General features: G+C 39.7%; 2 protein-coding genes across 2 annotated transcripts; one reads left to right on the forward strand and one right to left on the reverse strand.

Annotated features, from left to right (window-relative positions):
- The first annotated feature begins 11,439 nt into the window (after nt 1-11,439).
- dlx1a (distal-less homeobox 1a) lies at nt 11,440-13,748 on the forward strand. Its single transcript, XM_061793194.1, has 3 exons — nt 11,440-11,950; nt 12,196-12,395; nt 12,622-13,748. The coding sequence occupies exons 1-3, from the start codon at nt 11,440-11,442 to the stop codon at nt 12,886-12,888; spliced, it is 978 nt and encodes a 325-aa protein (XP_061649178.1). The 3' UTR covers nt 12,889-13,748.
- Nucleotides 13,749-18,591: 4,843 nt separating this feature from the next.
- Nucleotides 18,592-21,587, reverse strand: dlx2a (distal-less homeobox 2a). The gene is made up of 3 exons (XM_061793184.1): nt 21,093-21,587; nt 19,914-20,098; nt 18,592-19,801 (listed from the first exon to the last, which is right to left on the reverse strand). Exons 1-3 carry the CDS (start codon nt 21,418-21,420, stop codon nt 19,454-19,456), a joined length of 861 nt encoding a protein of 286 aa, XP_061649168.1. The 5' UTR covers nt 21,421-21,587; the 3' UTR covers nt 18,592-19,453.
- Nucleotides 21,588-22,569: the final 982 nt, after the last annotated feature.

The raw sequence follows: 22,569 nt of genomic DNA on the forward strand, positions 1-22,569 counted from the left end.
TTTTGGTCTGTCAGAGACTTCCACCTTGGGCGCTGTCACATGACTGACGGTTGACTCCATTTGACCAATCCTACTAAGCCACATGACCACACACAAAGTCTCTGCAGCCTCCCACGAACAACTTTTCAAAGTGACAAATTTTCGCGGCACCTGGTGAAAACAACAACTATGTAATCTCTACCTGGTGAGCCTGTTGTGCTGTTTCGTGAGTGTAAACAAAAAGTTAATTTAAGACAATTGCTTGTGGCAAAATGTGCTTTAATTTGTTATTTTATAAAGATTGAAGTAACAGTTCAAGTGATTTTGTTAGGCAAAATTTCAATTTGCACATTCCCATTGTATATTTTTGTCCAGTTGATGTTGATGCTTTGATTAAAAAAAATAAAAATTAAAAAAAAGTCACTGAAGTCACTCACCAGTTACTAATAGTTTTTTTCCACTGAATACTTCCTCTAAGTAATTATTTGGAGGACTACTTCTTACTATTACTTGAGTCATATTATTCTAAAGTAACAGTACTCTTATTTAAGTACAATTTGTGGCTACTCGACCCACCTCCGATTGTCACCACCTATGCTTCATTGCGCCTGATTACAAACTATTTCCTGACAAGAAGTTATAACACAGTGTTAGATTCCAGCAGGTAAAAGACCATATTTTGGTTCCTTAACCTCTGTCCATTTGTGATGAATCCAGAACTTAGTATAGTTATATAGAGCCAGTACACAAACTATTTTAAGGTTTTAATACAGCGGTTCACTTTTTCTTTTTCTTTTACACTTATATGATAGCAGAGAAAAAGTGTGGTGGACACGTCCACACTTCTTCAGGAGGCCTCCCTATTCCCCTTCACTTCCTAATAGACTACCCCCTTGTCTCTTATCAAAGTTAAGGGTGAGCGCACACTTTATTGTTGTCAAGTTGTATTATCGAACAGTTCACTTCTTTTCACACCTGCACACAACACACAATTAAGAATGTTAAAATGTGACTTACCCTGCAGTGTATAAATTGTATTTCCGTTATTTCCTGTGTGGATTTTTTTTTTTTCTAAATCAGAAGAAATCTGTGGTTCCGCTGTCTAACTGCTACTTGATCCTCAAACCTTAAGTGTATAAACTTAAGAAACCTGTGATTTTTTTTTCTTCCAGCCATCAATAATTAGCCTGAGAAACAACCATAATGTTCATTATCACACATGTGAACAACATTGTTGATGGGTCACTAAAATAACTGACAAAAGTAATAATTGCTTACAAAAATAAAAATTAACTAATCCAGAGTAGGCTTTGCTTTATTATTGTGGTTCAGCATAATTATTAAAAAAAAATAATAAATAAATAAACAACAGATGAAGGAAACTGATTTGGATAAAAATGATGTTACCCTTAATTGTAATATTACTGGTATAATCAAATGTTCTATAAATCTCAGTTTGACTTGTGCAGCTGTCAAAAGGTATTTTAGCCCAGTTCTCATGAGCAATTTGGTCCAGCTGTCTCAAGTCTGAAGGATGCCTTCTCCACACTCCCTATTTCACCTCTTTCCACTGATACTCTGTCCCTACTGGGAAACATCGAGGAGGCTCGGTTATGTTCTGGGGCTGCTTTGTTACATCCGGCACAGGGTGGCTCGAAACTGTGCAGGGAATCTCAAAACTATCAACTATTGTGAACTGAAAGAAAGAACTACTGTGCTACCCACTAACAGAAAGTTTGTTCTCAGCCGCAGGTCGTGACTCCTCGCAACAGGATAACGTACACACACAGCTACGAATTTCCAAAAACACGCTATTGAGGGTTTGGGTTGAAGCTGAGAACATGGTGGGTGACAGTGATCGGAACTGCCAGCCTTTAATGTTGCTTGGCGAGTCTTTGAAGATTTAGCTTTTGGGATGTTTATTTCGTACAGTATTTTATGAGCAGTGATCCAATTGTGAAATGTATGTGTATACACTGTATACTTGTCCTATCATTCTTACAATGAAATCCTTATAGTGTTGTTTTTGGAGCAATTTCCTTGATGGGCGATTGTCTGATTCCCTTTTCCTTTCAACTTTGTCTGTCGAGCCGTAGTTGTTGTCATTCAAAGGGCGAGTAGCCTCGCCTCACCTAAAATTTTGCAATCCTTCACTAATTGGGTTGAGAAGGCTTGTAATCTTCCATATCATGTTTTCAAACACTTTATGTTCAATCTAATTTTCTATCGTCAGGCGAATGTATCTAATATTTGCGTATTAGATATTTAGTTTTGCTGTTTGCATAAAAGCGCAGATGAAAAAGCTCAAGGTGAGGCAGACACTCTGTGTCACAAAAGCACCTACCATTAGTATTATGATTGTTGTTGTCTTTCTCTAATCTATTTAGTCTCACACACTTTCAAAATGTTTACTCTAACATAATCGTTTCGACTGCTCCCCCTTCCTTCTCATGCAATGAACTAGTCCACCTTCTTACTGCGCATGTGCAGACTTCACTCAGGAAACAACAATAGCAAAACAAACTTCTTGGTGCTATTGTGAGGAAAATAAAGTGTCAACTGCAGTCTGTGCATTCTACAACTTTGCTCCAAATGAAAACCAAACATGAAAGATATATCTGACCTTAAACATTTCTCAAAACTGGACTACAAATCGAAACCAAAGGAAAGTCTGAGATCTGCTTTAAACATTAGGTCAGAAAATACGAGATTACCAGATAATGTCAGAATGATGATTTTTTTTTTTTTAAGGCAAATGCAGCACTGTGTTTGACTCATAAATTTGTAAATCTCACTCGTTATGAACTTCATCGCATGTCACTGCTAGTAGGGGTGACCGTATGTGCCTTTTTTTTTTTACTGAACTTTGGGGCAGTTTTGACTGAACCCTATATGAACTCTGCTTAGCAACAAGTGGGCACACACAGTGTGACATCACCTGGAAGAATAATCTGAGCTATTCTATTGGTCTTCGTTGCTGTGCCTGGTAGATAGTGAATCATCACAAATAATTTTGTCATTTTGTTGTGGGGGTGATTTATTTTGATTTATTTTTTACTTTTGTTTTCCTTCTATTTAGCCTACCTAAGTACAGTAGTCATAAAATAAATGATTAGTGATGGAAGACTGTAGAAGTACTACTAAAGTGCTATAGATACGTGACAATTTAATTATGTCCATTAAGGTACATACTCCCGATCACTTCATTAGGTACACAATATAATTAGATAATGTAGACTTTTCCCTTTCATGTTCCTACTATTGCGGCCTTTTGTATGATTTGATGCCCACTGAATCATGGAATTATGATTGAATCTTCAAATTTCATTTCTCTGTAATATGCTGTCATGTCATGTTTTCTCCACTTAATTCAGTACTTGTATTCACTATATATGGATACTGTTCAATTAATTCACCACAATCAGCAATAGATTAGTTTTGCCCCCATGTCAAGGTTCCTAACAGAAATGTTTGTTTCTTCTTATAGCGTAGTTCCCTTTTTTTTTTTCACATGATGTGAGATTTTTGGGGGGGATCAAACACCCACAGAGAGAAGCAAGTAATGCATATATTGTCTCTATTGTCACCTTTTTCTCCAGCCAAATAAAATATGAATTGCAATGCATATCACAGTTTTTTTGTTTTGTTTTTATTATCAGAGGACGAGGAGGCTGATAGATACAGAGATGCACTTACACTTATATGGACTCTCACCATTTGAATGCAGTATGAAATACAGCCAGCTCTGAAGGAAACACACACTTCAACATAAAGAAAAAGGTTCCAAATGATTACTGGAGCTTTCTGTCGGGCGTGGAAAGGACATGACAGTCCTCCTGCCTGGGAGAGAGGGTAATTATCCTTTTCCTGTCAGAGAACAACAAATGATAGCCAAGGATGAGGAGGGGGTGCATTTTCTGAGGCTGAAATTTTTCAAAAGGAATTTAATTTTGAGGCAGCTGCATATGTACTTTTATTCTGCTTTTTTCTTTTTTTTCCTCTACCACTGAATAATTTTTTTGTATCTATTCACATGAGCTATTTGTTTGTCTGTGAGCTTCTGAGGGTGCATTTAACTGCCCCATACCTATTTATAGGCCCTCACTTTCTTGCAGTCATCTTTTTTTCTTCTTTTCTGTTGTGACCATTTCAACCGATTACACATTGTCTGAGTAATTTCCCTTTCAGCATCTGTTTTTTTTTTTTTTTACCTTTCACATAAAGAAGTGAATGGAGGGAAAATTATCACAATTACTCATATAATTGAGCCGCCTTTGTAGCAAGTGCAGCTTCGGCAGCCCCCTTTTTTTTCCATCAGCCAAAATGGTTTCATTATATGGGTTTTTCATATTCCCTGACACAGGGCTCTGCTGAGGGTCTGGCACGTGGATGAGATGCAGAATGAACAGAGCGAATCATTAAGGTCACAGTATGAATAATTATACCGGCTATGGAAAGAGCGTGGACGGCCTCTTTTCTCCCTTCGCCCCACCCGAGTACAAATGCAACGTCCGTGCCTTTTAGTCACAAAGAACTTTGTTGCAAATGGCGCTTCCACCTTCTACTTATACAAAGGCGAGAGGGGGAGAGTAAGTCTTGTATCAACATGACAATTTTCCGTCATTAGGCCTAATGACAGGCACAGACTGCGGGGATCAAGGGGAGCAGCGAAAGGAGAGGCGCATTCAGGTGTTGGCTGAGTGCTGACCTCCTTCCTGTCTTTGTTGGAGACTTAACTCTTAACAAAAACTAAAAAGGGGAGTCGCAGACTAAAGGCTGCGGCGGCAGCTGAATGTCAAGCAGGCCGGCCCTCCACGGACAAATGGCTTAATTGGGAGATTTGCATGTTGTTTCATTTGCAGACAGCTAATTCAATAAGAGCAAATGCTGCAGTTTTTTCTTTTTTTTCCTTTGTAGCTCTTTTGCATCCCAACCGATAACGTCAAACAACGTTCCACTGGTCAGGTGTTAACTTGTTTCCTCTATGATAGAACACGATCTTCTCTCAGCCTGAACGTGCCCGCTCGTTTCATTTTTACAGTTACGTCTAATTAAGTTAAAAGCTATATTTTTCAAAGTCCCTCCTCCCCCCCCCCAGACTTCACTGGGGTAATTGGTCATTTTGCAGCCTATTTCAGGCAGCTGGGATGCTCGCTGCCTTGTGGCCTGACCCCTGCTGCTGCTGTAATGGGGGACAGCATTTCTCCCAGTTTCCTGGAGGCCTTTGCACACTGTGACCTGCAGCCCTGTGAGCACAGAGTTGCTTTGAATAGCAACACGAATAGGACAGCTTGGCAAAAGCTGAAATATTACTTACTATATGTAGTTGCTTTTTTTAAAGCATAAAACAACTTCAAAAGGTGAGGAACTCCAGGTAGAAATACATATTCAACGTTTGTCCATGATGAGTCATACAAAGCAGCATTGTAATGGATGATAAAACAATATCAGGTAATTTGAATCTGATGGACTTGAGCTTCCTGTGTTCTCGTGAATCATGAGTCATAAATGTTGTCTTATGTTTAGGCAGGAAAAGGTTCAAACATTTTGACACACCTAAATTGCGCAATCTTAAAGAGGAGCTACACTTCCTTGGAACATATAACTCATCATTAGTTTCTTTTGATAAAATGTCAAAATACAACTTGAGTATTGTTCCAGACAAGGCCCTTAAAATGCTTGTACTTCCATATAACCCCTGATAATAATTATGTTTAAAAATTACACTGTTAAATATCCCAACACCCAGAATTTATTTTTACACCCTCTAGTAAAAATAAAGAAATGTCACTACCGAAGAAAATGTTTTTCTCTCTTAACAAAAAAAAAAAAAAAACTACCATGTCAACTCTTATTTGGCACTCATAACAATCACTTAATCCTTCAATTTTCTGTCTGATGTAGGCACAAAGCAAATCAATTTCACATTTTGCCGCCACATTGAACATGAAAATAGACACTGAATCCAGTTAATTGTGTCGCATCTACTTTGGCTCACTGGTGCCTCAAATTACAGGATGGGAGCAAAGAGACTGGAATAACAATAACTCAAAATAAAATGCAATTCCATTTGTTTAACCCGCTTGGAGAATGAAATAAAGGCATGTCCATCATGCGGACTGATGATGAAAAATGTGTTTAAATACAACTAACACGATTCAATTTAATTACTAAATAACTAATAGATGAATAAATGAGCCTGTTTCAATGTGTGTGTGTGTGTGTGTGTGTGGGAGGTGTGTAGTAATTAATCACAGAGTTGGCAGGGTGCTGCAAGGCCTTTCCGACACTGTGGTCAGAACGCTATTTAGTGGCTGTTAAAATGTGGCTTTGATGGGAAGGTGGTTAATGGGAAAAGGGGTGGCGGAGGGCTCCATCAGCGGATTCAAATGAAGTCTGTGACATCTTGACACCCAACACACCCCCTCCTCCCTCCCTCTCTCTCTCTCTCTCTCACTCTCTCACCATCTCCAACTCTTTCTCTCACCTCACTCCCCCTCAGGTGAAGAGCGGCAGGTGTTAAAACCCCCTCAGCCACGGAGCTACTTTATTCCTAATGAATCCTGTCTCCCCCGTGCCCCTATCCACACGTGGAGGACTATCTAGTTTGAATCACAGTGTGGTCACTTAGAGGCGACCTCAAGACTGCGAGGGTGGGGGGGCCTTGCATGTCAGGCTATATCGTGATGATGTGCACATGATCTTGCATCATCTCCAGCATACAGAGTAGAACTCTCCCGGGCCGTGTACGCGACACTGTTTAAAGTGAAAATAGAGAAAACGTTTCAAAAATAAGGTTTATGCCACAGCTGCCTAAATGAATAGCAATGCTAAGAATCTGAATATTTTGGTAGGGTTCTTAATACACCAGTATGTAGAACCTCTTCAACCCAAATTATATTTATTAATTATAAAAATATAATTTTTATAACAAATATTTTACTGTTTTAACCACCCAAAAGCAAAACAACATATTATTTCTTGATTAAAATGTCACTTTATAAGATAAGATAACCTTCATTAGTCCCACAATGGGGAAATTTGCAAATTATAGTTATTCGCTGGCATTCCTTAACAGGAAAACAAATTTTTAGGGCTTCAATGTTATACTATGTTAATTTCTGACGTCTCAGAAGCCACCTGTAAAAATTAGCCATAGAGGGAGATTACGCTTTGAAATTCCTCATTCCTGTTCATCATGGTAGAATGTGGAAAGTTCACTGAAATTAATAGAGTCCATATTCAAGCACTTTGTGAGGCTGTCTCAAATATTGTCTCAAATTTGTTTTTTTGTTGAATGCTAAAAACCTGCTACAGGGTGCAGGATGTTCTTACACCGGCACGTGCACAGACATTTTTGGATGCAGGTGCTCAAACCAAAAATGCCCCCCCACACCCTGTCACTGCCAAAATTATGAAGAAAAAACTGTAATATATGGATTATGTATTTATTTCTGTTAACACAATCAACACAATCAATAATACAACTACAACCCCAATTCCAGTGAAGTTGGGATGTTGTGTTAAACAAATGGAAACAGAATACAATGATTTGCAAATCATGTTTAACCTATATTTAATTGCGTACACTACAAAGACAATATATTTCATGTTAAAACTGATAAACTTTATTGCTTTTAACAAATAATCACTAACTTAGAATTTTATGGCTGCAATATGTTCCAAAAAAGCTGCGACAGGTGGCAAAAAAGACTGAGAAAGTTGAGGAATGCTCATCAAACACCTGTTTGGAACATCCCACCGGTGAACAGGCTAATTGGGAACAGGTGGGTGCCATGATTGGGTATAAAAGCAGCTTCCCTGAATTCACAAGCAAAGATGTGGCGAGGGTCACCTCTTTGGGAACAAGTGCATGAGATAATAGTCGAACGGTTTAAGGACAATGTTCCTCAACGTACAATTGCAAGGAATTTAGGGATTTCATCATCTACGGTCCATAATATCATCAAAAGGTTCAGAGAATCTGGAGAAATCACTGCATGTAAGCGGCAAGGCCGAAAACCAACATTGAATGCCCGTGACCTTCCATCCCTCAGGCGGCACGCCATCAAAAACCGACATCAATGTGTAAAGGATATCACCACATGGGCTCAGGAACACTTCAGAAAACCAATATCAGTAAATACAGTTTGGCACTACAGCCTTAAGTGCAACTTGAAACTCTACTATGGAAAGCAAAAGCCATACAGGTACATACAGGTTTTCGAGAAACGTATGCTGCCATCCAAGAAACGTCTTTTTCATGGACGTCCCTGCTTATTTCAGCAAGACAATGCCAAACCACATTCTGCACGTGCTACAACAGCGTGGCTTCGTAGTAAAAGAGTGCGGGTATGTTTTTTGGAACGTGCTGCAGCCATACAATTCTAAGTTAATGATTATTTGCTAAAAACAATCAAGTTTATCAGTTTGAACATTAAATGTCTTGTCTTTGTAGTGTATTCAGTTAAATATAGGTTGAGCATGATTTGCAAATCATTGTATTCTGTTTTTATTTATGTTTAACACAACGTCCCAACTTCATTGGAATTGGGGTTGTATTAACAAAGTAGGTAAAGGGAAGCTACAGTGGATATAAAAGGTCTAGCCACTCCTGTTCAAATGGGAGATTTTTGTGATATACAAAAATGACACCAAGATGCAGTAAATCGTTTTAAAACATTTTTTCCACTGGTAGTTAACCTATAACCTGTACAAAACAATTGACAATAAAAATACAATAATTTAAAGAGGGGAAGTAAAAATCAACAACTGAGATAGCGTGGTTGCACAAGTGCACATGGGGGGATGTGAGTGTGTTCAGAATTAAGCAGTCACATTCAAACTCATGTGAAATGGGTACAACTGCCACCATTTAAAGTGGCTCCAATTAACTCCAAATAAGTTGTAGATCTTCTAGTAGGCTTTTCCTGACATTTTTGTAGTCATGTCTTACAACACAAACCATGGTCCGCAGAGACCTTCCACAGCATCAGAGAGGTCTCATTGTTCAAAGGTATTAGTCGGAAGAAGGGTACCAAAAAATTCAAAGCATCAATAATAATCATCAATAATAAATCAATAATTCTCTCAAGGACTAAAATAAATGCCTGTCAGATATCACCCACTGAGTGACTGATATCAAAACATTGTGGGAATTAATGACACAGAAGGTATTTTTTCTTTTTTCTTTTTTTTTTTTTAATGTGATGAATGAAGAAAAAATGGGCTAAATCAATAGAGCACTTTTTTCACCCAGGGCAAAAGGGCAGGTGTTTGTGCACCACTTGGGGTCTATGTGTGCACATGCCTGTTCTTCCAAACAGCATCTTAATCATTCCCGTCGACGGGCTAAAAGTCTTACTCTGTAACTACAATGCTACTCTGTAACAATTACAGAGCACATGCCATAGTCGAACACAATACAGTATTGTTGTATAATGCTTCTCAATAGGTTCTTGAAGAAATGTTAAATCTGGTCAAGATCATTTGATGTAGCGCACGTGACATAACCGACTATTGGCCTGGCATGCAAATTACAGGGTTTTCAGTCTCGACATGTAACTTTTCAAAAACTAGGGGGGAGGGGGGGAATCTGTTTTTACAAGCTTGTTGTCATGTAAATGTTCCTTTTTAAAGGTTGAAAATCCACTGACGATTTTAAATTCCCTGTCTTGTAAAAAAAAAAAAAAAAAAAAAAAAAAAAAAAGAAATCCCTTCATTACCCTTCATTTCATTAGTGTCACTACTTTATTGTTTTACAATTTTCCCGCACTGTGTTGTGCGAGCGGCTGCAGTTTGCGGATACTGTAATCGTGGGAAAAATAATGACAGTTATCAGTCGCCCCCACCAAGTGCCCATAAAAATCTGTCCTCTGTTCTGGAAGATGATAATTATTGGTTGTACTGCCATTATCATTGTTGATAGAGGAAGTCTTGAAGCATTTTCCCCCCTAAAGTAATAATCCCAGAGAAATCACTTCAAATTGGCCTATTTTAGGGAGAGGGGGTGGGCAGCAAGGGGACCAGTTTTGGTTATATTTGAGAGAATCTTGAAATTCACACAGCACACTAGCATCATGTACACGTCAGGCTCGCGCTCGGGTATGCAACTTGCTCGTCCTTTATTTGAATGCAATTATGTAATTGGGCTGCTAATGACAGTGAGGGAATTTAACTGGCTTTAATGAGTTCTTCAGGTGGAGATGGAGGCAGCAGTCTGCCGGTGCATCAGCTCTCGTGTGCTCACTGCAGAGCTGCAGCCTGCAACTCAAACCCGGAATGAAGAACTCCTCATGCGTGGATATATTTTTCTTCTTTCTTCTTCTTCTTCTTCTTCTTCACATCCCAAACAAACGCAGCCTCTCTCTGGCGTCGACTCCACCTTCTCCTGAGCTCCTCAGTAAGTTATTGCTTCATATTGCACCTTCTGTGTGTGTGTGTGTGTGTGTGTGTGTGTGTGTGTGTGTTTTTTATTATTATTATTATTTTTATTTTATTAGGTAGATGTGTAATCCTGCATTTTGTATTTAGCCAGTCGTCAATTCAATGCAATTAAATTTTCAGGGACAATTCCTCATGTAAGGCTTGCTTGTGTCGGCACACCCCACCCCTCGCCCTCCACCCCCCAAAAAAGCAGCAGATTTATTTTTTATTTATAAAAAAAAAAAAGAATTCCAAAAAAGAATTAAAATATGTTAAAAAAAAAAAAGACCTAGAAACAGCAGTAACACACAAATGCGTGGCGGGTTGTTGAAAGAAATTCATAATGAATCATGTGGCTCAGCATGTATTAATATATTAAGCTCAGACTGTTTCACCTTTGTACTCGTGCGGGTCTAAGTGAGACCCCGAGCCAGTGCACGTGCTAAACACATGACTAATTACCTGCCCACTTCTGAAAATTGAACTCTGTGTTATGCAAATACAGCACATTGGGAAGCTTTAATTACAACGACATTCATCAAACCGGTCAGCGCCTTAACAAGCTTGGACGTTGATTATTTTCTTCTCGCTTCTATTATTATTATTACTATTACAAAATCACACCAATTTTTTTTCGATTATATTATTCTTAGCTCGTGAAGTTATTTGACTCAAATCAATGACAGTCATATTTTGCCTAATTTCAATAAACGATTGACAAGACGGAACATTTTCCAACTCTATAATTTGGCACGATAAAGAATAAGAATAATCAAATCTAATATGGGAAGGAGAAGTGGGTTGTGGTTTTATAGTACGTCACCAGATGATTTGACCTAACTCCAGTTTGTGTATACATATTATAATACAAATAACAATAATACTCATCCTAATGTGAAAGTGATAATTGTACTGATGATAATGATTTGAAGACCTGAGCTTGTGCGCTCCTCTTCCTCGCTCAGGTTGTTCGGAGGCAGCCGGACCAATGGGCTCGTCTCTTGGAGCGGGCGGACCAATCAGCGGCCGCCTCGGATGAATATTCATGAGTGCCAGATTCAAACCTTTGGGGGAGTTCATCTCGGTCGGCAGCATCATACCTGGGACTTTTCACGGGAACAAACTGCATTTTCTTATGAATGGAAGGAGAAAAAAGCGGTGCGACTTAAATTGGGAGCCCTCCCGGTCTGGACTCAAACGACAAAACCAGGAGGAGGACGGGAGCCGCCGGAAGAGATGACAATGACCGCGATCCCGGAAAGTCTCAACGGTCCCGCCTCAGGAAAAAGCGTCTTCATGGAGTTCGGGCCGGCCGGTCAGCAAATGTCGCCGTCGTCCATGTCCCACGGACACTACCCCGTGCACTGTTTACATTCTGCGAGCCACGGACAGCACGACGGCTACAGCCCGGGCCCGAACTTCCCCCGAACGCTGGCCTACCCTTACATCAACTCGGTGGGGAGCCATTCCAGCAGCCCGTACCTCAGCACGGTCCAAACGTACCAGAACAGCTCGGCCCTGCCTCAGACCCGCTTAGAAGATCCAGGTAAGATCGCAGCCTTATTTATTGCGTAACGCTATCAACGATCCTCGCAATTAAGGATAATTACGGTCCATCTTTACCCCCCCCCCCCACACACACACACACACACACACCTCCACACACACGCACACACATGCATTCATTTCATTTTTTATTATTTTTGTGTGTGCACACACACGCACACACATGCATTCATTTCATGTTTTATTATTTGTGTGTGTGTGTGTGTGTGTGCGTTGAAATTCCAGCACCAGTAGCGGGCAAGAACGCCACGGTGGAGGGAGGAGAGGTTCGCTTCAACGGCAAAGGGAAGAAGATCCGCAAACCCAGGACCATCTACTCCAGTTTACAACTGCAAGCGCTCAACAGGAGATTCCAGCAAACGCAATATTTGGCCTTGCCGGAGAGAGCCGAGCTCGCCGCCTCACTGGGGCTCACACAGACACAGGCAGGTTCACTATTATGATTATTATTATTAGGATTATTTGCCACCTTTTATTTTTAATTTTTTATTTGAAACATTACTGTAAAAACTTGTTTTTTTTAATTGTCCACCTCACTTTATTTAGTTCTTTTTTTTTTTTGCGGCGTGTTCTGCGTGCGTAAAAGGTGCGTAAAAAAAAAAAAAAAAGAAAAAAGTCAATTTTCTTCTCTTTTTGGGCCTCGTCGCGCAGGTGAAGATTTGGTTCCAAAATAAGAGATCCAAGTTCAAGAAACTGATGAAGCAAGGCGGTGGCACTATTGACACTAACGCCTTGGCCACAGGCCGCGGACTCTCCAGCGGTTCTCCCTGCACGGTGGCGCCCGTCTGGAGCACGTCGACCGCCGGGAAGACGTCAGCGGGCGCGGCCGCCGCCGGCTCCTACATCCCGGCCTACACGTCGTGGTACCCCGGCACGCATCACCAGGAGTCTATGCAACAGTCCGCGCAGCTCATGTGAACTCACGTCGGCCACCTGCCTGCACGGTGCGGGGGTGGGGGGCGGGGGATCGAGGGGGGGGGGGGGGGGGGGGGTCGTGGGCGTTTGCTCCCCCGCGAGTGGCCGCCTCGGACCGGAACCAGATGAGGAAGATGATGCAGATGAAGCTGAGAAACTTGAAAGAGAAGATGACCTCCACCCTATGAGCTGAAAATCTTTCACAACCGGATCTTTTCGTTACTTTCTGGGTGCTCTTTATCATTTCAGGGGGAAAAAATATATATTAGAAATGCTAACGTCATTGTTTCCCTAGATGATGACATCACTTTTCCTTCATTAAAAGGCCAATTACGAGTATTTCTTGAACCAGGTTATATCGATAATATCGATCCACCTGTTATCATTCACAGCATATTGTAAAAACTCAAATGGTTGTTTATGTGTTTATTATTTAAGTTAAATTATTGGGAATTTTTTCTCTCTTCTTCTTCTTCTTCTTCTACTGAGGCCAGTCTTGTGTTCGTTTGTGTGTTTAAATTTGGAGACAACAGCATTGTGTTGTTAATGCTGCACTAACGCGAGCAAAAGCTTTTTCTATGCCCACGTGTTATGTGAAGAAGAGAGGGAGGACAAAAAATTGAAATTTCCACAGGACAAGCAGCTCATTTGTTCACTGTATTTTGTAGATACATTTAAAAAGAAAATCTGTTTTGTGCTTTAACTGGCCGTGAAAGGTTTTAGGCTTGCCGTATTCGTCCTCATGTGTTTTAGTCCACATAGAAAAAAAAAAAGATTTAGTTTTGTATCGAGCTCTTTAATTTATTGGCTATATATGTACATACTGTGCACATTTTCACAAAGCAGTAAAAGGATTTAACTTATGCGAAGAACCATGTGTGTGTGTGTGTGTGTGTGTGTGTGTGTGCTGCAGTGTTTAATTCGAGATTCCTCACATGATGGTGAAGCTGCACACCAAAACAAATGGTTGGAAAGATGATTTATGATCATGTTTGGCTCGCTTGTGTCGCTGCTGTTGCTGCTGCAGATGTCAAAGCTCAGCAAAGTGACTTCACTTGACAAGAAAAAAAAGAAAAGACAAAAAAAGGGGGGTGGGTGGCTGGCGTTATTAGGATTTTCCATGAGAGATCTAGAGTAATTCAACAACTCATTGTCTTTTCAGATTTTCGTCAAGTAAATGTGACCAATGTGGGGTCCATATTTGATAAAAATATATTTTTGTTAGCTTTATTTTCCCCTCAACATATATTTTCTTACACCAACACTAAACAGGCGATATACAGTGAAAACATGCGGGAAAATTTGTATTAATATAGTCATTTTCAATCATCACCCTACATATTTGCACAAAAATATCAACCCCCCCCCCCCTACCCAACTTTCATTGAGGGTAGTATAATAAATGTTTTTGAAACACAAATTATATGAACTCATAAATTACAATAACACGAGAAATGTCAAATAAAAAAAATAATAATCATTGTCAGTTTAAATGTATTGGAAAATACAATTTTACAATTACCATTTCACAATCATTTATTATTATTATTATTATTATTATTATTATTATTACTGTCATATATATATATATATATATAAACGCACGTCTAGTAAAATATAACCTCACGTAAAATAGAGTAAGATGTACAATTATAGTCAATTAGAATGTAATATTATGACAATGCAATCCTTTATTACCGTATATGATTATTTGTATGTTTACATCACATTAGCATAATTTAGGATGTTTATCAAAATCCATCTAGCATTTATACTACATGAACAACACCCTAGATGTGTGTGTATGTATGCATACATTTGAGATGTTAACATATAAAGACGAGAAAGTTGGAAAATAAAATTTGACTAAAATTTAATTTTAAAAAAAAGAAATGTACTATAATAACAATAAATTGAAATAAACCCGACTAACGTTTGTTATTTTCTTATCCTAACATCATATAATATAGTTTAAGACAGGAGTAGTGTTTTGCCATCTCCTTTGTTTTTGTTTTTGTTTTTTTTGTTTTTTAACATATAAACAATATCGCCAACCTGTGCGTCCAAGCACGTGCACGCGCCCACGGATCGCCAGTGTATTGTTGTGTTGTGTCGAAACATAAATTTGGCTCTATACAATCCTCGCGCACCCAAAGGCGCAGCTGCTCATCCAAGAGGGTCAGCGGCGTTATTTCGCTGTATTCTCTCCTTGATTATACGAGCCGAGCCCATCAAACCCGGCATAATTACAGTCATTTGGCCCTTATTTATTCTAATGCAGTTTCCCATCTCTGGGGTAATTATGAGCAATTTTTCTTTCTCCCTCTCTCCCCGCTTCTGTCTTTCTCCCTCCCTGTTCCCTTTCGGTGGATCTTTTTCGCGCCGACAAAGGAGGCGCAGCTCTGAAAGAAATGTGCTCCTGCAAAATAGAGGAGGGGGGGGGGGGCGAAATAGGTGAGCTGCCACATGCGCATTCTTGGCTGCTTGGCTGCAGGCTGGCTCGGACGTGCTGTGTGCGAGCTTGTGCAAATTGCTTGCAGGTGGAGGCTGCATGCGGCAAGTTGTCAAAGCAGGAGAAGCTTGCACAATGGACGCGTAATGACGACGCGCATGTATAAGCAAGCCCGTTGCTTGCAAAATGCGAACGTCCAGTTTGTCAAATCTCCAAAATGCGTGCGTGTTTGAGACGTAAAGCGGTCGTTGTGGTCGAAGTTAAGAAATAAAAACCCACCTTGATCCCTTCACGGGAGACAAACGAGCATCCAGCAAAATCCCGAAAGTGCGTAAATCCTGCAAAAAAACAACCAAATCCATCAATCCCCGCGCATGTTCTGCTCCAGAGATCCGAATATGACTGGAAAAAACTCTGCTTTATTCTCCCTTTTTATAGCAGACGGGGAGAAAAATGCAGATTATTAGCATAAATGTTTACTGCTCATTACGCTAATGACATTGTGCACTCGAGGTCTTGGTAATCTTTGGGGGGTGGGGGGGGGGGGAAATTATGAGTATTTTATTTTTTTCCCCCTGAAATTTTAAAGCAGCAGTTATCACGCAATTCAGACTAATTCGACGTAGGCTGCACACGGATGTAATTATGCTCCAGTCAAGTTGTTGGGCTAAAAACTATGCATTGATGTTGCCATTTACAACTCGGGAAATGTTGACGCTTGAGAGTGTCTTTGGGTAAAAATGACACCCCATATTAGGACGGCTGAAATGGTGCAGAATTGTGCTCATAATTGCAGGTTTTCACAAAGAAAGGGATTACAGTACAGTGCGAGGACAAATGAGGAAAGGGAGTGTGGCATGTACAAGTTGCACTGGAGAGAATTCCAAAAGACGCGCAAGAGATGACGCCGCAAGGCCACAACATTTGGGTGCACTTGCATCCTAATGCAAGACAGGTATGGAAAAGTCATAATGCTCAGTTTGAGCTATTCATTTAACAACATATTTTATTATTGGGTCAATATTATTATACAGTGTCGTGATAACAATCTGTCAGTCATCATGAAAATGAGGTCTGAGGTCTTATTATAATTGTTGCACGTAACAGTACAATGAAAAGTCTCTTCAAATGTGTTTCCTGTATTTCATACCTTTTTTTTTTTTTTTTACCCCATTTGGATGTAAGTGATTTTGGCATGTCCCACACTGCTCTGCAAACTACACTGTGTTATAAGTGGTTAAATTATAGCGAAAATGATTTTGCTGTCTACAAAAAATTATTGGAGTCATTTTCATCATGCACGTATGTTCTATTTTCATAATCATATCGAACATTTTTCCTCGTGTCCCTGAACTTGCTGTCCACCCTGTCATTGTGGGTTAAGAAACGCTCGATGTTTTCAGTGACATTACCATTCACATTTTGTCTTTCTTCAATGGAGCCTGAACAAAAATATATATTTACACACCAAAATATATTTACACATTGGTTCAGTCATTTTCATCCTGTTATGTGTGTGTGCTGTAGTTGGATGGGGTCAAGTTTAACATGTCCACTCTGTCATACTAAAATATCAATCGATATTAAAAAAAATGGATCAGAAATTTCAAATATATTTGTTCAGCAGTGCAGTCCGTGTACTGTTTAAGAAATATACACACACTGAACCATGTTGCCAAGTAAAGTTCCACCATGTGCTCATAAAATGCACATCCGCTGATATATTTTGCTGTTAGTGTCTGTTTGAATGGAATCATTTTTATTTTTATTTTTTTAAATGTGGGATCTTGACTACTATGCATTTCAAACCGTATAATTTCGACTTAATTCAATATGAATAGGAAGTTCTATGGAAATGATCCAATGCAAATGCGCCTTATTGTGACATTGACTCAACGAACATGTTACATTAATATCTTCCTGAAGGAGGATGAGCATTTTAAGTTGCTGGATGAGATTGGCTCGTTATGATTTGGGATATTTTTGGCTATGATGCTATTTTTTTTTTAATAGTATCGTCACCGCTCTCCCATGAAATGAAATGGTGATGATTTATCTTTCTTTTTGGGAAAATGGAGAAGAAGAAGAAGAAAAAAAAAACCTCCCACACTGTGGAAATACGACCTTCATTAGAGCTCGCATGGTGACATTTACGACGAGTGTCCATCATGTTTCATTGCACTTTTAAACGTCTACCAATTTCAACCACAATGGTCAACATTCAATTTCAATTCATCTTCACTCAGTTAATACCTGAATATCCGAATATTATGAAAGGTTGTCTTCCTACCTGAAGGCTGACGGGTGCAGATATTATATTTTGTGATAAACCAGGCACGTTCCTTGTATTTTTAGGGCTGTGTGCAAATGTAAAAAAAAAAAAAAAAAAAAAACACTCCAAACTAAAAGGTTTTAATATGAATTCATTGTTGACATTTTAATAGCGTTTCTGCAGTGGAAAAAGAAGGATACTATTCCATATACCGCCATGCCCATATGATAAATTGAATATAACAGGTGTGTTTGAGCAAGTGTATAAACAAATGGAGGTGAAGCTGCTTATCTTCAGGTGAAACGTTGATAATTGCTCCACTCAGTCTTCCTGTTAACCATCATGGTTGTTTTTACAATTCGTTAGCATAATCTTTTCATTTCAAGTCATTTTAACTTACACACATTATCAATAAAAAAGAACCAAGTGCTAGTTAAAAATAAAAAACAAATAAAAACTCTTTATGTCTGTGTCGATTTTCCATCAAGGTCATGGTTGGTAACCCGCAGAAGTTCAATGAAGGCAACTGGACTCTTCTCGGTTGGTCATTTTCTTTTCTTGTTTTCCAAAAACAAATTATGACTTAAGCAACTATGCTATAACGATGTATTGTTTTGATCATCGAAATGAATTTGTATGCGTTTTGTCTCTAACATTCCCCAAGAGTCAACCTGAATCGAGCGTCAAATCAATGTAGACCTTCTAACCTCCTAAAAATCGAACGATATTGCTTTTCTTATTCGAGCCACGTGTGTGTTTGCATGTGTGTGTGTCCATTATAAACAATAGCAGCACAATTTATGGATCTTCCTTCGTAGTAAACAGTCTGAAATGTGCAAAATCAACTGCCATAAATAATAAAATAAAAGTATTAATAATAAATATATAGTGTGGGATTGATTCCATTCAAAATATATAAATAGAAGTAAATATAATCAAATGTCAACAATGTTTCACATGTGGAAAAAGGGGAGGTAAGCGGTCACAGGAAACATGTTTATTTAAATAACCATATATGGAGCACTGTTTAAAAAAATAATAATAAATAAGACAAAAAACACAATGAAGGGCGATACAAGTCAATCGAGTGTAGAACAATCAGTAGCTTGTGGTGGAAAATGGATTTTTGCACCGATTGCCTTTAAAAATAAAAGTCATGAGCTATCAAAAATAATATTTACAGACGTGGAGACACTTCCAACATTAAAAGCTGTTTTATAAAATATACAGCTCTTGAAAAAAAAAAGAGACCACTGCAAAATTTGCAGTTTCGCAAATTTTGCTATATGTTCGAAGAAAATGAACATGTTTGTTTTTTTGTTTTCTTCGACTGAAATAAAACTTCCAAATACAAATATTGTTATTTAAAGCATTTATTTGTAGAAAATGAAAAAAGGTCAAAATACCCCAAAAAGTCCTTTCTTTTTTTTTCTTTTTTTTAAGTCTCTCATTTTTGTTCGGAGCTGTATAATTTCACACAACATAATCATGAGGTCAAGTAGAAAAAGGCACGATACAGTTGAGCTGTGCTACATCACTGACGGGGGAGCTTTGAGTTTGCCCCCCCCCCCCCAAAAAAAAGTCCAGTTTAATAGTGATCCATTCATTCATTCATTCATTCATTCAGTCATTCATCCCTGGACATAAAGAAAATAAATAAATACAAAAATAACCGTCAAAATGTGGGCGTGTATGTGCCAAAAGGTGGCAAACGTCCACAGTTTGGCGATGCTTCCGCGCGTAAAAGTAGGACCCACATCAAATGAATGAACGCGTATATTTTTCACCACCAGAGTCCCGTTTTTTCCCCGTTTTTTTCCTCCTTCCCCCCACCCAACCCCCCTTCAGAATATCGTCCCGGCAGTGATCGCCGGGTTGTGGTGGAGCAGTGAGGGCTGCAGGTGGCTGACAGAGTTCGTGTTGGCGTACCAGGAGTAGTTGGCCAAAAACGAAGAGGAGGATGAAGAGGAGGAGGAGGAAGAAGAGGAGGGCGCGCTGCTGTTGTGCGGACTGCCGCAGCTCGGAGGTAACGTGGAGCCACTCATGCCTTGAGTCTGTGGAAAGTCCCACGCGCTCGGCGGGGACGCGCACGGGGGCGACTCGCCGGTGGGGACGTGCTGCTCGGGTGGAATTTCGCCGCTTTTCCACAGCTTCTTAAACTTGGAGCGCCGGTTCTGGAACCAGATTTTCACCTTCAAAAAAATGGAGCAGATGACACGTGATTATTATGCATGTGTTTTTTGTTTGTTTGTTTGTTTGTTTGTTTGTTCCCCCCCCCCCCCCCGCCCCGGGGCAGTGGGTCACCTGTGTCTGCGTGAGGCCCAGCGACGCCGCCAGCTCGGCCCGCTCGGGCAGCGCCAAATACTGCGTTTTTTGGAACCTCCTCTGGAGCGCGGCCAGCTGGAAACTGGAATAAATGGTTCGAGGTTTTCGGACCTTCTTTGGTTTTCCGTTCACCATCCGGATTTCTGGCTCGCTTTCTTCTTTTTCTGCGGGAGAACATTGGAATGCACTTTAACATTGGAACGACACCGCGTGCGTCATTTGGATTTGTGGGAGGGGGTGATGGAGAATATTTTTCCGTTTGTTCTTCATGGGCGTGTGCGTGTAAGTTATAATTTGACATTCAACATTGTGTTTAAAACTAAACGTATTGCATTTTTTGTCTGCGTGTGTATGTGTTACTTCCATATTTCTATGGGCGTCTACATGCATGCAAGTTCGAATTTTATGCTGAACATTAATACGTTTAAACTAAAGCGTGGACTGTATCAATTTTTTTTGTTTGTTTTGGTTATTTCTATATTTCTATGTGCGTGTGCATCAGATAAAGTAAAATAAGCTTTATTAGCCCCCTAATGGGGGAATTTGCAACGTTTGAGCAGCAACAGTGGATACGATTAAAAGTGCATTTAAGTAGTAAACACATGTAACACTGTAATGCATGATGAAATGTGGAATTTTATATTGATCATGAGTTTAAAACGGTGATTATCACTTAAAAAAAAAAAAAAACATTTCTACATTTCTATAAGCGTGGGCCACTTCTAATTAAACTGACCATGAATGAATGGGTTTACATTCAAACTAAATCGTGGACTTTATCCCATTTTTTTTCTTCTTATAGGCGTGTGCATGCAAGTTCTAATGAATTTAAATGTTTTTATAAATAAATAATAAATACATTTAAAAATGAATTTCTATATTTATAAAGGCGCTCGCAAGTTATAATTTTATAGTGAACAGTGTGTTTAAATTGAGTTTTTTTTTTTTATTTTTTTTTTTAGTATATGCTTGTGAATGCAAATTAGAATTTTATAGTGGTGAACATTAATGTGCTTCCATTCAAAAATGAAGCGTGGATTTTTTTTATTTTTTTGCGTCTATAACCGTGTGCGTGCAATTTATGTATTCATACCGAACATGAATGTGTTGCTGTTCAAAGTCAAAGGTAGAACGAGGAGAAATGTTTGCATTCCATACCGGTCTCGGCAGGAGCGGGCGATGAGTTGGGTCCATAAGTGCTGTACGCCCCGTAAGACGAGTTGAATCCCGCCTGCATGTCGTACGACTTCGGGTTGTACGGCACCGCGCCGGGCCCGCTGGCGTGGTACTGGAAGGAAGCGAGCTCTCCGAAGGGCAATCCGCCGCACGAGTGTCCGTGCTGCGGGCTGTTGTAGTAGCTGCTGTCCGTGGCCGTGGACACCGGCAAGGTGGGGGACTCCTGCGACTTGTGCAAGCTGTGGTAGTTCGTGGAGGTCATCTGGTTGGAGTGCATATCAGTGCTGAGATTCTCAAAAACTCCTGTCATCTCGAAATGTTCGCAAAAAAAACAACAACAACAACAATAAAACGCGTCCGGAATGTCGTCGTGCTCGTTTTCGAGTGCAAAACGTCCCAGTGTGGACAGCCAATACGCTGCAGAGAGCGTGCGTCTGCCTCCCACGGTGGCCTGTGATCGTCTGCCACGATCGGTGGAAGCGGCGCGCTTATGAGAGCGAGTGTGCGCGTCAGGCAACCAATGACGAAAGAGAAGCAGAAGAAGAAAAACGGACTGCTTCCCGATGCTACCTCCCTCCCTCCATTTTTTTTGTCTCTAAGGAGAGAATTTGGTCAAACATGAAGAGTCCACCCTGCTTCTATTCTAGTGGTTCTCAAACTTTTTAAACCAAGCAGCACCTCGAAATATACACCATTGACCAACATTAAAATACAGTCACGTAGTAGGTCCAAGTGTTCATCAAAAGAAAAACAAAAGAAAAAAAAGTAGAGCCAGAAGTCCCATTCCTAAAAAGTGTATTTAATATTCATGTAAGCTACTGTAACATATATGTATAGTTTCACAGTTTAAGACTGTGCTTAAATCTATGAAAATTTACACCCAAAAAAAATGAAGATGAGAGGCAGTGCACACCCTTGACTGGTCGCCAGCCAATCACAGAAAAACTGTAATTGAATAATTCAGTTAACACGTATTGCACAAAAAAGTCCAATAAAGATTGGACCTAAAAATGTTTAAAAACAAACAGTTCTTCATGTTGAATATGTTACATACAACTGAACTTTACTAAATGTACATGAAACACAAAAAATGTACTTTACTGTAACATTATGAATATTACTGTGCTTGCAGTTGAAAACCAGCAAGATTTGAATGTTGCCTCGCCTTCCTAATCCCTCCCCCTCCAAGTCTCTGACTAAAGCCACGCCCCTTACTGACGTGCACATGGCTAGCATGATTTATTTGTCATACAGTGTTACAATAACATGAAATGTTATCGGTTTGAAGTTTTATTTTTGGGAAAGTACAATTCATTAAAAATAAATTTACCTGTGGAGCAGAAATGTTGCTAATTTCGCGTCGCTTCTGAATGCTCTCAGCTGCCTGAGGCCTTTCCACCTCTGGAAGGCAGCTCCCATTTCCACCCTTGTTTTGTTTCAAGATCTGTCCAATTCTTGT

This window comes from Phyllopteryx taeniolatus, chromosome 12, assembly GCF_024500385.1.
Source record: "Phyllopteryx taeniolatus isolate TA_2022b chromosome 12, UOR_Ptae_1.2, whole genome shotgun sequence".
Lineage (NCBI taxonomy): Eukaryota > Metazoa > Chordata > Actinopteri > Syngnathiformes > Syngnathidae > Phyllopteryx > Phyllopteryx taeniolatus.

Coding starts and splice junctions, on each gene's coding strand:
- dlx1a (XM_061793194.1), top strand. CDS start 11,440: ATGAATATTCATGAGTGCCAGATTCAAACCTTTGGGGGAGTTCATCTC. Junction 11,951..12,195: donor GACCCGCTTAGAAGATCCAG/GTAAGATCGCAG, acceptor TTGAAATTCCAG/CACCAGTAGCGGGCAAGAAC. Junction 12,396..12,621: donor TGGGGCTCACACAGACACAG/GCAGGTTCACTA, acceptor CTCGTCGCGCAG/GTGAAGATTTGGTTCCAAAA.
- dlx2a (XM_061793184.1), bottom strand. CDS start 21,420: ATGACAGGAGTTTTTGAGAATCTCAGCACTGATATGCACTCCAACCAG. Junction 20,099..21,092: donor GCCCGCTCCTGCCGAGACCG/GTATGGAATGCA, acceptor GTTCTCCCGCAG/AAAAAGAAGAAAGCGAGCCA. Junction 19,802..19,913: donor TGGGCCTCACGCAGACACAG/GTGACCCACTGC, acceptor ATTTTTTTGAAG/GTGAAAATCTGGTTCCAGAA.